We start from the raw sequence: 14,778 nt of genomic DNA, 5'->3' as shown, positions 1-14,778 counted from the left end.
ATAGAAGCTACCATGGAACAAAGGAGCGCCGCGTAGGACAGGAAGGGAGCCCACGTCCTCATGGGGCTGGAGGAAGCACCAGGTAAGTATAAATACAACAGTATATACATCTCAGGCTTCCATTATAGCCCAAATCCCGGACATATTTACATCGGTGCATTGCAGTGCGACATAACGGCGGCTCTGTAATGCGGCTCGCCACACTGCAATGTTCCACTAATGCAACACTCACAGTGCTGTACAACAGACTGCGGCATGGTAATGCAACGTATACAGCGTGTTACCACCAATCTTAAGTGTTAATGGTTATGGTGAAGCAAATTTTTCATTGTCTGCTTCACAGTATACAATGCTATATACTCTTATATTGTTAATTAATAAAAGTCACAGAACATAATTAGTTCAAAAAGTTGATTAGCAAAATTAAACTGAACATTGAGTTAACTTGCCTTGTTCAGCTCTCTTTTTATTTTTTCTGGAGTAAATTGATCAATATAACGTCGGAAATGAATAGCATCAATTGCAACAATTTCAGTTGTGCGTCTCTGCCAGCTGTCCCTGTGTATGAAAAGAACAGAGTTGAAAAGCAAACAAACAAAAAAAAGACCAACCTTCTTTAAAAAAATAAATACCGTATTTTTCGGACCATAAGACGCACTGGACTATAATACGCACCTAAATTTAGAGGGCAAAAAAAATAAATAAAAATATACAAAACCTGGTGCGTCTATGGTCCAGGGGCGTCATGTGGGTGTTCTTCCCCCCCCCCATTTATGTGGGTGTTCTTCCCCCAATTATTGTGTCCTCCTCCTGTCCCACTTTGTGTGCCCCTTAGGTCCGATTCTTGTCCCCCTCTGTGCCTACCTCTTGTCCCCCTCCATGTCCCCTGTGTCCCTCTCCATGTGCCCGTTGTCTCCCTCCATGTCCCCTGTATCCCTCTCCATGTCCCCCCGTTTCTCCCTCCATGTCCCCAGTGTCTCCCCCGTGTTGCCTGTTAAAATGAATTAGCTGCAGCTGCTATTACTCACCTCATTCTAAGTGCCTGCGTTTATCAGCTGCTGTCCCCCTCCGTGTACGCGGTGTGTCTCCTGTGGCCGTGGTGTCCTGAAACTCCCACTCCTGTGAAAGTAATTAGCGGCAGCAGCCGCGCGGAGTTATCACTCACCTCCTCTCTTGAGCCTGCGGCGATCAGCAGCTTCTGTCTCCTTCATTCGCTAGCGGCTGGTCGCGTCTGACCTGGAAGTGCCAGAGCTAGGGGGAGTGCGAGACAGAAGCAGCCGATTGCCACAGGCTAAGGAATGAAGATGAGTGATAACTGCGTGCAGCTGCTGCTGCTGCTAATTACTTTTGCGGGAGCTTCAGGACACCGAGATATGGGAGGGACACCGCGCACGCAGAGGGGGAAAGCAGGTGATCGCCGCAGGCTCTTAGGATGAGGTGAGTAATAGCGGGTGCAAATAATTCATTTTAACATTGTACAGCAGGACATGGGGACAATACAGGGAGTCCCTGACATTGCGGCGGGTCATCTGTTTGTATCATCGGGCGTTAGTCCGGGTCTCCCTGTATTCGAACTATAAGACGCAGGGACTTTTTACCCCCACTTTTGGGGGAGGAAAAGTGTGTGTTATAGTTTGAAAAATACGGTAGGTATCTAGAGTTACTGGCTCAACTGGAGAACAAGGTATCATCATAGTATTTGTTTTGTTTGCAGAATTGCCCAAGATGCATCTTTATTTTGTTTCTCCAATTTACAGCATTTGCACAAACAATATTTTCAAATCGCCTTTAACAAAGGGAGTTTCTTTTACTCTACCTCACCCACATTCAAATTGCCCTATTCCATACATCAAAATAGTGTTCAGTTTGGTTGGTTGTGGTGTTAAAAATGCTTTACTTCAGACACTGACGGATAAGACCACAAATACTTACCTTTTATTGAATACTTGTGTAACCCCTGTCACATCTGCTGCAAAAGAACAACGCCAGATGATGAGATTAGGGGACAGATTGCTGTTTTGAAGGGCTCTCCCTCTTTGTCAAGCTGCTGCGGAGGAAGAGCCCTTCAAAACAGCATTCTGTCGCTGCCTTGTTAACCATATTCTGCATAGAGGGAGATATGAGGGACAATATCTTTAAAGGTGTGCCACAACACCCACATAAACTTTATACCAATACAAGGATATGTATAAAAGATATTAAAGAAACTCAAAAAAGGTTTATATGCAAAAATACAAAAAGTCTTTATTGAAGACAAAAGTCGTGCAAAATATCCATAAAAGGTATGCTTCAAGGAGCATATTTCATAGCCGATGATGGGAAACATACAGCAGTGATTAACATCAAGATTAGTGCAATTGTAAGTATTGAGGCGACAACGTTGACTTGTTTCGGGATAGACCCTTCATCAGGCCTCCACATATAAAGTCAAATGTGGAAAATTACTGCATGATCTTAAAGGACAACTGAAGTGAGTGGGATATGGAGTCTGCCATATTTATTTCCTTTTAAGCAATGCTAGTTCTCTGGTTGTCCTGCTGATCCTCTGCCTCTGATACTTTTAGCCATAGACCCTAAACAAGCATATGCAGAGTTTCTGACATTATTGTCAGATCTGACAAGATTAGCTGCATGTTTGTTTCTGGTGTGATTCAGACATTATTGCAAACAAATATATCAGCGTGGGTAGCCAGGTAACTGGTATTGTTGAAAAGAAAATACATATGGTAGCCTAAATATTCTCCTCACTACAGTTGTCCTTTAAGTAACATCTGGACAACATGAAGCCAGGTAAGACCACTAGTCCTATTTTCACACACAGAGACCGCACATAGCAAGGGCTAGAAGAGCCCTTGCTACGTGCGGTCTCTGTGTGTCAACATGCTTTCGAAAGGGTCCCAGCGGAGGAACGCGGATGAACGAGAGAAGGTGGGAAGCCTCTTTAGGATCCAGCGGCTTCCCCCTCCTGAGGCAAGTACACCCAGGGGCACCAGAAGCTCTGAATCATAACAAGCACGTGACACGCCTCCCGCAGGCGCAATTAGTGGATTACCACTTGGGCTCTGGCGGAAATAGCTTGGCCCGATCAGCTCGGCCTGTGCAGTAGAGCGGACCAATCTGGCTCAGCTATTTTTGTTAGAGTCCGAGAAGTGAGCCGCTTGTTATAATTCTGGAGTGTTCAGGGGTCCCAGTGCAAGACCGAGGTTGAACGGGAGGACAAGAGAAACCTCTTTAGGATCCAGAGGCTTACCCCTCCCAAGATAAGCACCCTCTAGGGGCACTTTCTTCATTACAGGTTTACTTTAATAAACAAGATAAAAAGACAATCACAGGCTTGGCTATAAATTTAAAACCCAAACTTTACTAGTTTCCTCAATCATATTAGCTGAAATCTATACTGTGAAACAAAAAATCAATAATAAAAAAACATACATACCGAGGAGCTAGATCTTCATGAACACGGTCCCATTTGTAGGATTCTGCATATCCCTTGTATTCACTGTATTGCTCGGCACCTGTACCGGCAAAAAAACAGAACAAAAAAAAACAATTTTAACTGTCCATTTCACCTTTTCTTAACACTTTAACCACTTTACCCCCGCCCGTACGAATTTCTCCATCCCTTTTTCCATCCTTTAACCCCCAGGGACGGATTTCCGCGCTCCCGCCGCTGCCTGCGCTCCCGCTCGCTCTAGCGCGCACTCCCGCGGGTAAACAGGCCGCCGGCCGCTCGCCCGGAGATTAATGAACGGGAAAATCCATTCCCGCTCGTTGATCTAAGCCCCGCAATGATCCGCTGCTTCTCTGCTAAGCAGCGCGATCATTGTGAAAAAAACAAACGTTCCCAGTCTCCTAGTACTTCCTCCAAGCGTCTGGAAGGACGCTTGGAGGTCGCATTAAACAAAAAGTTACTGTTGCCATCTTGTGGCCAAATAGTAAAACTACACCCTAAAGCATTTTTCACATCCAAATACATTACTTATACACAAAAAATTAACTCATTACCTCCCACACTCCCCATTTTTTTTTTTTGCAATTAAAAAAAAATACATAAATAGTTACCTTAGGGACTGAACTTTTTAAATATTTCTGTCAGGAGGTTACAACACTGTTACTTTATAAACTATGGGCTTGTAATTAGGGATGGACGCAAAACTGAAAAAAATGTACCTTTATTTCCAAATAAAATATTGGCGCCAAACATTGTGATAGGGACATAATTTAAACGGTTTTATAACCGGGACAAATTGGCAAATACATTTCATGGGTTTTAATTACAGTAGCATGCATTATTTAAAAACTATAATGGCCGAAAACTGAAAAATAATGAATTTTTTTCCCACATTTTTCCTAATTTCACATTAAAACATATTTAGAATAAAATAATTCTTGGCATAATGTCCCACCTAAAGAAAGCCTAATTGGTGGCGGAAAAAACAACATATAGTTCATTTAATTGTGATAAGTAATGATAAAGTTATAGACGAATGAATGGAAGGAGCACTGAAAGGTGAAAATTGCTCTGGTGCTCAAGGGGTAAAACCCCTCAGTGGTGAAGTGGTTAAAGAAGTTTTCTAGGCAAAATATACATTGAAACAATTAATATGGAACATTTTCCCTTTAACAGACAGGCTAAGATAAGTTCTGATACTCCCTGGACCCACTCTGATAACTCCGGTACCATGTCTGTACCAACCTAGGCACAAGTACAGTTAGTCAAATGCAATTTTTTTTCTTTTTCCAAAAAGTAACACTTTGTTAAAGGAAACCGGAGACAAAAGAAAATGTATACATACCTGGGTTTCCTCCAGCCTCCTGCAGGCTGATCAGTCCCTCGCTGTCCTCCTCTGCTGCCTGGATCCTTCACTATGGGTGCGGTAAGTGACCGAGTCAGAGTGTAGTGCGCACGCAAGTGCACCCCATTGCGTTCCCGTCGCAGTACTACTGGGCAGGCGCAGAACCCTGCCAGCCACAGGAGCAAGATGAGGGAGCGCGCTCGGCTGGACTGCGCATGCACCAAGTGTCGAGGCAGGGTGGAGGAGGAAGGCGAGGGACCAATCAGCCTTCAGGGGGCTGGAGGAAGCCCCAGGTATGTATACATTTTCTTTTTTATGTGGTTTCGGGAACACTTTAAAGTACACAGAGGCTAGAACGCCTATTGAGTCACTAAGTTGGAGTTCGAATTCGGGATCCAGCATTCGGAATCCTGAATTATGCCGAACACCATATTTAAGCAAAGCACTTCAGCACCCAAGCTAGTGGACAGGGTCACAGTCCACTGTGTTTGGCATTAATCAGGTTTCTGAATGCAGGCTCCGAAATTCGAATACCAACACTAGTCTCTGATGTGGAAATGAGAGAATGCTGTGCAAAAAGCCTAGAGTACTGGGAGTGCCTGGAACTAGCGGGAAGAAAGCATATAGTCAGCCATGCCTAGTCCAGGTGATGAGATTCAGAGCAACAAGTGGGGGACAGACCATAAACACTTGTGCTTATTTTGCTGGGAAATTTAGTTATCAGGCAAAAATTAATAAAACAAGCGCTACTTACCCGGGGCTTCCTCCAGCCCCAAGCTCCCAGCATGTCCCTCGTTACAGCTCTGCACGCAGCCGTTCGCCGCAGCTCTGTCCCGGCCCCGGCGATGACGTCAGGCCGACCTCCAGGTAGATCTGCGCCTGTGCAGTCCGCTCTGGTCCACGTGGCAGTGATTGACAGTGCCGCTCGCGCAGGTGCAGTATAGGCAGACCTGGAGGTCGGCCTGACGTCATCGCTGGGGACCGGGACAGAGCTGCGGTGAACGGCTGCGTGCAGAGCTGCGGCGAGGGAAATGCTGGGAGCTTGGGGCTGGAGGAAGCTACAGGTAAGTAGTGCTTGTTTTATTAATTTTTGCCTGATAACTCCTTTAAAGGACTTCTGAGGTGAGGGAGGATGAAAATCTGTTTACTCACCTGGGGCTTCCTCCAGTCCCCAGCAGCCGTCTCAGTCCCTCGCCGCAGCCCCCGATGGCCGCCCATAATGATTGTGACCTGCCGGCAGGGTTGGCTCTTCTGTGCATCCACATCATCTGGCACATACTGCACCTGCACATAACTACTACGCAGAACGCAGCGGATGACAGAAGAGCCGACCCTGCCGGCGGGTCGTGATCATTGTGGGAGGCCAGCGAGGACACCTAGGAGGTTTGGGGTTAAGGCTGCTGGGGGCTGGAAGAAGCCCCAGGTGAGTAAAAATAGATTATGTTTGTTGCCTCGGAAGTCCTTTAATAAAGCAATTTACATTTCTACTCCTGAGTCTAGAGTATGCACAAGCCTTAACTGTGGAAAGCATGTCTGTTACTTCAAGATGTAGCTCATGTCCATTATTTAAAGGACAACCGAGGTGACATGACGTGATGAGATTGACATGTGTATGTACAGTGCCAAGCACACAAATAACTAGGCTGTGTTTTTTTTTCTTTCTCTGCGTGAAAGAGTTAAACATCAGGAATGCAAGTGATAGTTTCTGACCGGGTCGGACTGGGTCAGACTATAGCATAACCCTCACTGATAAGTAATTACAGCCATAAAACAAAAAAACTTTCCTGTCAGTAAATGTCTTCTAAGAGCAGGAAAGAGATAAAAAGGTTCAATAATTCGAGCTCTGGTATCAATGAAACAATAAAAACTAGATTTAAATATAAAATAAAACTGGAATATCAAAAAAAGTCATTTTTCGGAGGAGGAGGATAGATACAATTGTTTTTCTCATTAGCTTATTTTCACCTCGGATGTCTTCTAAATTACGTCTTTAGGATTGTTTTAAGCATAGTTCTATTTTATGTGATGAAAAAAAAAATGAATGTGTGCTTTTCACAAATAACGTAAGTGTAGCATCAGTAAAGTTACAACCCAAAAACATAAAGCTAAGTTAATTGGCGTCCCTCTAAATAGGCCCTAAACTACAATGAATATATGACTATGGTAGGGATTAGTTCAGGCATGGGCAAACTCGGCCCTCCAGCTGTTACGGAACTACAAGTCTCACAATGCATTTGCCTTTATGAGTCATGACTGTGGCTGTCAGACTCCTGCAATGCATCGTGGGACTTGTAGTTCGTTAACAGCTGGAGGGCCAAGTTTACCCATGCCTGGATTAGTCTTTAAACTCCTCTGAGGGACAGTTAGTGACAAGACTACATATACTCTGTGAGGCAATACAGAAGATGTCAGCGCTATATAATACATAATAATATGGAAACAACTTACTGTCTAGGGTAGGGATTAGATTGTGAACTCCTCTCAGGACATTTAGTGATAAGACTATATACTCTAGAAAGTTCCCCAGAGCTTTATACATATTAATAATCTGTATATATTTGAATAAGCTTGTAAACAAAATCCTACCCTCTTAAGAAATACCAGTTGCCTGGCAGCCCTGCTGATCCTTTGCCTCTAATACTATTAGCCATAGCCCCTGAACAAGCATGCAGCAGATCAGGTGTTTCAGACTTTAAAGTCAGATCTGACAAGACTAGCTGCATGCTTGTTTCTGGTGTTATTCAGATACTACTGCAGAGAAATAGACCAGCAGGGAAGCCAGGCAACTGGTATTGATTAAAAGGAAATAAATATGGCAGCCTCCGTATACCTCTTACTTCAGTTCCCCTTTAAAGACTTGCTAAGACTGCTGCTCGGACATCTCGTAGCTGATGTTAAAAGACTGACTACTACAATAACCATTACTAAGTGGATGCTAAGCAGATGCAGCAAAAATCACAGCAAATTCAATTTCTATCCAATAGCTCAAGCTACTGAGCAAATTAAAGCTGCATAGCTCCATCCATTAGCGTAAAGTCACGAAGCTTCAGTCAGGAGGATTGTAATTTATCTAGACTACAACGTGTGGCAGAAGGAGAGGCCTGGCCAGAGAAGAAAGATGGAAGATGGCCAGCCACATAACAGGAATGATGAAATGGCCATTCCCATTAATGGAACAGAACATCACGTCACTGTAATTCATTAGCAGACATTCTAATAAACTAAAGTGGTTTGAGAAAAAAAATATACTTAAATTAAGGATGCAATTATCATCCAAAATAGTCATTCATATTACAACTGCAGCTACAAGTCCTCAAAATCATGGAGAAACTACAGTTAAATTATAGAAGAATTGTAAATGTAAAGTAAATGTGAGGCAAAAATTGGCAAACATGAGATTATGTAACCTTGGTATTTCCTTTCACTAAACAGACATTGTAAATACCCTTAACTACAGTATGTAGCACTATTACCTACTATATCGAACTACAAAAATTACCGTACATACAATCCAAACACCTAAGACCTTGCAAAGCTCTAAACTACTTATTTTTCCAACTTCAAAGATAGAGGAAATGCAACTCTCTTGATACACTACATAATGTCCCAAGTACCCCAAATCCTTTGCAATGCTTTTAGGCAAACTAGAGTATAAGCAAAGGGGTGTATCAACAGCCCCCCGCAGACAAAATCATAATGGGGCCCCCATCACATTTGTTGCCCCTAAGCAAAGTAAGCTCATCGGTGCTGTGTGGACATATTTACCTGACCAGTCAGCATCGGAAGTCCTCCCAGCAGCCAATCGCTCTACGCTACCCTCCTCCGGCACACGATCACGTGCAATGCGGTTAGGAGCCAGAGGTGGGAAGCACAAAGTGTGCAGCTGCCAGGAGGAAGAGGAGACCTGGCGCAGCTGTGATGGTTCATTATTACAGCGCTCCCTGCAGGAAGCAGGGTTAGGCAATCCAGGGAAGCAATGGGGACAAAAAACAGTCAAGCTTAGAGCACACAAGGGTAGCAGACAAAAAGACACAGCAATGGACACCACAAGAGAGGTTGTTTGAACACCTCCTTTGACACTTAAACACCCTTCCCCTACCCAGCTCTCATCTATCATTCCACCTTATTGTGTCCACCTCTTACTTGCCTATCCTGATCCTCATCCACCTCCATCTATCATTCAGTCATTCTATCTGCTTTCTGGTCACTGCCTCATCAACCACTCATCTATTCTTCCACACAACTGTCCCATTTCATCTCTCCTAATATTGATCTACCTATCTCTCATATATACACAGCACCAGGGATAAGAGACAGATCATATCTCCGAAAGGAACATCTATGCAATGGTGGACACAGACAGAAACAGAAGCCTGAGAGATAGATGTCCTAGCCCTTCACCACACTTTTCAAAACTAAAAAGGACTCTTGCAACTAGAGTTGAACTTTAAGTGTTTTACTTTCTGCACGTTTTCTGCATACCATGTGCAGAATTATGCTGCAGGATGTCAGTTTTTTTTCTACACGCCAAAAATGCATTCAAGTGTGAACTAGCCCATTAACATGTTCTCACTTTAAATACATTTTTCTGTGCATAAAAAGTGCATAAAAACAGGCAAGTGTGACCCTTGCTTTAGTCTTAAAACTAAGTAACATTCATGAATTTAAACTGACGTTCTCAGGGCTTAAAGCAAATCTGAAGCGGGAAAAAAAACTTATGAGATAATGAATTGTATGTGCAGTATGGATAATAAATAGAACATTAGTAGCAAAGAAAAGAGTATCATATTTTCCAGTACAGGAAGAGTTAAACACTTGCATTATCTATGCAAAAAAAGCTTATATGAGCTAGTGCTAGTCGACTAACTTGGTGAACTCAGTCCTATTTTCTAAAAAACTTAAAAAGCCAAGAAATAGTGAGAGGCAGCTTGAGATAAATAAGCTTTTACTGCAGGAAAGTTTAAAGGATCATTAGCTCTGCTTTGCTATATAGCTTAAAATACAGTGTGGATTCTTAACTGAATCTGTAAAAGTCTGATGCAATGTTATAAATAAAAATATGATCATTTTTTATTTTAGGAATCAGGAATTCTTTATTTCGCTAAGCATGACTGGGTCATGCCCGGAATTGGGTTTGGCCTAGTACATATAGCTCAAGAAGGAGACAGATAGGTAGCATAGGACAGCAAGAGTAGAAGTTAACACTTATACACAGAGGACAAGAAGTTACATTTACATTACATTGCTAATACATTGCGTTACATACTAGAGCAGCGGTTTACCTTACCCCTAACAGTTTCAAAAGTCATAGAAATGGCTAATCGTCAATTAGTCTTATGTGCTGATGGGAGTATGTGGAGGGAATTGAGGAGGCTGATGGCCAAGGGAAAGAAAGAGTTACTGTGTCTGGCAGTCCTCGTGGCGATGGCCCGAAGCCTCCGTCCCAGTGGGAGCTGACAGAAGTAGCGCTGACCCGGGTGGGAAGGATCATTAGCGATCCTCAGCGCCCTCAATCTCAGCCTTTTTTTGTGAAGGAGGTCAAGTGAGGGTAGGGGGACTTCCAATGACCCTCTCCGCTGCCTTGATGACCCTCTGAAGCGTGAGCCTTTTGCTGGCGGTGGCGCCGGTGTACCAGACCAGGATGGAAGAGCAGAGGATCGATTCAATGGTGGCGGAGTAGAAGCTGGTCAAAATCTCTGGGGCCATGCCAAACTTCCTCAGCTGGCGGAGGAAGTAGAGCCTCTGCTGGGCTTTCCTTTGGATGGCAGTGATGTTGGGCCTCCACCTGAGGTCACTGGAGATGGTAGTGCCCAGGAGACGGGCGCAAGGCACTCTAGCCACTTCCGTACCATCAATGTGAATTGGAGGTGGGCTGCTAATCTTCTATTTACTATTTGTACTACACATACAATTCATTATCTCATAAGCAGGGCCGGTCCTGGACTTTCTGCTGCCTTAGGCAAAGATCGTGAAGGCGCCCCCCCCCCCCCCGGCCCCTTTATCATCCCCTTCATTGATTCTGTTCCCCTTGCCATTTGCCAAGCCCCCCATCTCCCCCCCCTGCCCCGACTTTGTCATCCCCTTCATTGCTTCTTTCTTTTCCCCTTGCCAAGCCCCCCCCCCCTAATGTCTACATTATAACATTACATCATCCCCCACACAATCGACCGTGAAGAAAAGCCTGCCCTGAGTGATGCAGCAAACAAAGTAAGTGACAAGTGAGTGACTGAGTCTGACTCACTCACCGGGGATCTGTGGCGGCGGCGAAGGGCGGGCATCCGCACCGCATGCATGATCCTGCACTGGCAGGCAGGGGACAGACGGCTGCCTGAGGCCTGCGGCGGGCATGCTCCGCCTCCACCATTTCGGATCTCGCGCTGGGCCTGGGCTGGTGAGCGGCGGCCGGAGGCGACAGACGGCAGCCAGCCAGAGCCAGCCTCATCATTGTCACGCTCACGGTCGGGTCACGTCGCCGCCCGTGCGTGACAATCAGCCGCAGGGCAGCAGAGGCAGAGCGGGCGGCATCCGCCGCCAAAGGCAGCGTCACATACAAACAGGAGAGGCCGCAGGCTGCAGAGCTGAGCTCGGAGAGTCGTCAGACTCGGAGGCCGGCCCGGCGGCATCATGTGGGTGGCGGGCGGGAGGTGCGCACAGCCTAATGGGGGGCGGGTCTCAGAAGTTCACAGACAGTCCGGGTGGCCTCGACGGAGCCGGAGGGGAGCTGGGGAGGATCACTCACGGTGTGTGTGCAGGCACGAGGTCGGAGGCAGGTCGGGCACCACACAGGATCAGCCGGACTTCGTCTGCACTGCAGCCTGCACTCTCTCTCTCCTCTCCCCAGTCACTTCCTCTCTATGTCTGGTGCCGCCCCTCCACTTCCTGCCGCCTGAGGAACCCGCCTCACCCCGCCTCATGGGCGGGCCGGCCCTGCTCATAAGTTTACTTAAACTTCAGATTTGCTTCATGAGACCAATGCAGCTAAATAAGCACTTCATTGAGAGTCTCTTCAGTACAATGTGAGGACACTTACCTGTGACAATAAGGCACTCATTATAATCCAATTCCTCTGTAAAAAGTCGAGAGACTATCAGCTCAGGATTAATGATGAAACGAATCTCTTCCTGAACAAGACCACTGCCAGTCACACCCCCACCAACGTAGCGGTTAGCAAAATCCACCTTTCAAAAACAAAGAAACAACAATAGTTGGGATCACACACTAACAATAATGTCAGTCAGTCAACTAGTAAAGTCCAAAAGGATCCAACAGAGCAAGTAACAATTAGGCTATGGTGTGCCTAGTCCAATTTTATTCAATTAAAAAAAAAATTACAAATTGAATAAACTGTTTATTGAGCAACTAAGGGTGTAATTGCTGTTTTCAAATTGCTGATATGAAGAACAGGAATACTCTTCTTTCAGTAAACCAAGTGAGTATTTGAAAACTGTGTATTAATTAGCCCAGGTTGTCTTTTTTTGTATTACACTTAATTATCTGGCGATAAAAAAAAACAATACCTGCTATACATAAGCAGAAAAACAAGCAATCAGGAAGGGGCAAGTAACTTCACAAGACTTTATATTTTGTTTTTTTTTCTGTATGGAGATCATGAGATCCTACAGCCACACTAAAACGTGGGAGGGGAGGTTGGGTGTATATTCTAAAGTGCAAATAATAAACAGAATGGGACTAGAAGCATCCACCCCACAAACTTTACAGTTAAACAACATTTTGCCTTCAGGTGAAATCTTTTTTTACCCGGGAACAGGATGCTTCTCATCTGTCAGTAATGCCTTTATGTTTCATATCACACTTTCATGCCCTGATAAACACAGTTTGGAAAGGCAGATCAATCAATCTTCCATCAGCAACCAAACCTATTGACCTTTAGTCATCCGTGCTGTGCCACATTGTGTCATATATCAGCAAAGGATCACTGGCCTACAACACACGGTGGGAAAACAGGTCCCGGGGACACTCCAACCCTGTCAAAACTCTCCAAATGGGAATATATTATTCTATTTTGATGTACAAGACATCATTAAATAACAGCAGCTGGAGAGCAGAATTTAATGTTAAGCGTCTAGCCAAGAATTCAGACTGCGCGTTATGGGAAACAAAAACATTACAGTAATGGCAGCAAAACTGTACTGTACTCATTGTCACAAGCTTCCAGGTGAGACGGGAAAACAATCTTAAACATCATTTCACAAGTCTGTTTTGTGTTAGGCTAGGTCCACACTAGGCACGGTTGCAGGACGGACACTGCAGTCCGGGATCAGGGGAAGATCAGGGGAAGTACCACCAGACCGCAAACTGATCAAAGTGTATCAGTTTTGCATCAGTTTCCGTTCAGTTTTTACGGACAGAAAACGTCTCTATCATTAGGAAGGTAGTGGAAGGATTTTTTGGGCCAATAATAAAGTTCAGGCTATCAGTTTTTCATAAGTTTTTGGTGCTATTTTGCCTGTGGAGATGGAGTTGCGTTTTCCCATTGCTTTTCACTACCCATCCGTGTATCCGTGGTCCGTGAAAATGCAGCAGGTCCGGACCTTCCGTTCAGGTATTGAAACCGGGTCCCCGCAAACGCAGACGGATCCGTTTTTTTCTTGGGTGAGGATGGCTGCTATTTTTAACATTAGTATCCGGGACTCCGTTTTTCATCAGGGCTGAAAAACGCAGCCACGGATACGTTTCCGGACCTAGTGTGGACTAGGCCTTACTGCAAAACTTTATTTTGTTATGCTGGTTTTCTTGTGCAAAGACTACACTGACATCAGAAGTCTATAGGATGTGCAATAGCTACATTATCTAATATTAACACATTTAACACATATTAACACATTTTCGAAGAAAGTTAGAAGTCATCAGAGCAGAAAAAGAAAAAGTAATTTGCATAATTTAACATTACAATACACATACCCATGAGTCATTTGTTCTCACACAAAATAAATACTACGGTGAACAAAAAACTGCCTGATCTACAACTGGACTGGAATAGAAAACTTAAGGGATTGCTCGTACAGTTTTCAATGCAAACATAAAGGGCCTGAAGCAACAACTAGCGGTAAGATTGCTGAGCGCAGGCAGTTACACTGTCACTAACACTAGGGGAACACTGCTCGTTAACCCATTAGCACCAATTGTAGTTAAATAGCAACACACTTGGCACTAATGGGTTAACTGGCAGTGCTCCCCTAGGTTTAGCACTCAAGCACTTTAGCAAAGCAATCTTACTGCTAGATGGTGCATCAGGCCCAAAGTGTGCAAGGCAACAGGTTAGGTAACAGCCAACCTCTCATGAAGTTCAAAGAAATCAGTTATTGACTCCAGGCTCCATATCCCAAAAAAATCTAATGTAAAAATGAATGTCCTAGTACACAAGCCATTAATGGCATGCATACTTTAAAGTAAACCTGGGACATGGGGAACAAGTTCTATTTTACTTACCCGGGGCTTCTTCCAGCCCTCTGTATCTAACGGGTCCCTCGGTTTCCTCACGATCTGCTATGTTGTGCCGCTGCCGCCCTCTGAAAGATCGCCCATCATTGGTTATTGTGCATACGTGACCTAGACCTTATGCCTCATTCTTGATCATGCTCCTGGCCATGGAAGCACAATTAGTAAAAGTGCGCTTTCAGAGGGGTACAATCGAAAAGACTGGGAGGAAACTGAGGGACCTGTTACGGGGACTAGAAGCTCAAGGCAAGTAAAAATGTATCTTATGGAAAAAAGGGGAGACCCTAAGTTAAAAAGTTCCAAGTTAAAGATAACTTGTACTTGCAAACAGGGACTGACCGCACAGCATACATTGAAGAGGCACAAAAAAGGGCATAGGGGCACAAAAGGCGTCACGGAAGCACAAAAAATAGCAGAGTAATAGGTACAAGTCCCGATCTCAGTTATAACCTGGGTACTGCCTGTGTGTGCATGTTACTTTACTAGAATTTCACTTGAGAAAAAATACTGCTTATAGCTGCAG

General features: G+C 44.6%; 1 protein-coding gene across 6 annotated transcripts in view; it reads right to left on the bottom strand.

Annotated features, from left to right (window-relative positions):
- The window catches only part of LOC137536576 (poly(ADP-ribose) glycohydrolase-like), a 205,517-nt gene that overhangs the window by 35,754 nt on the left and 154,985 nt on the right, over nucleotides 1-14,778 (bottom strand). For all 6 annotated transcript variants that reach the window (XM_068258820.1, XM_068258819.1, XM_068258822.1 and 3 more), the window contains 3 exons: nucleotides 11,827-11,974; nucleotides 3,437-3,515; nucleotides 450-558 (listed from right to left, as the gene is read on the bottom strand). In XM_068258820.1, the coding sequence (XP_068114921.1) occupies nucleotides 450-558; nucleotides 3,437-3,515; nucleotides 11,827-11,974 (336 nt within the window). The remainder of the gene's footprint in view (nucleotides 1-449; nucleotides 559-3,436; nucleotides 3,516-11,826; nucleotides 11,975-14,778) is intronic.

This window comes from Hyperolius riggenbachi, chromosome 10, assembly GCF_040937935.1.
Source record: "Hyperolius riggenbachi isolate aHypRig1 chromosome 10, aHypRig1.pri, whole genome shotgun sequence".
NCBI lineage: Eukaryota > Metazoa > Chordata > Amphibia > Anura > Hyperoliidae > Hyperolius > Hyperolius riggenbachi.
This window is presented reverse-complemented; position numbering and strand designations above follow the sequence as displayed.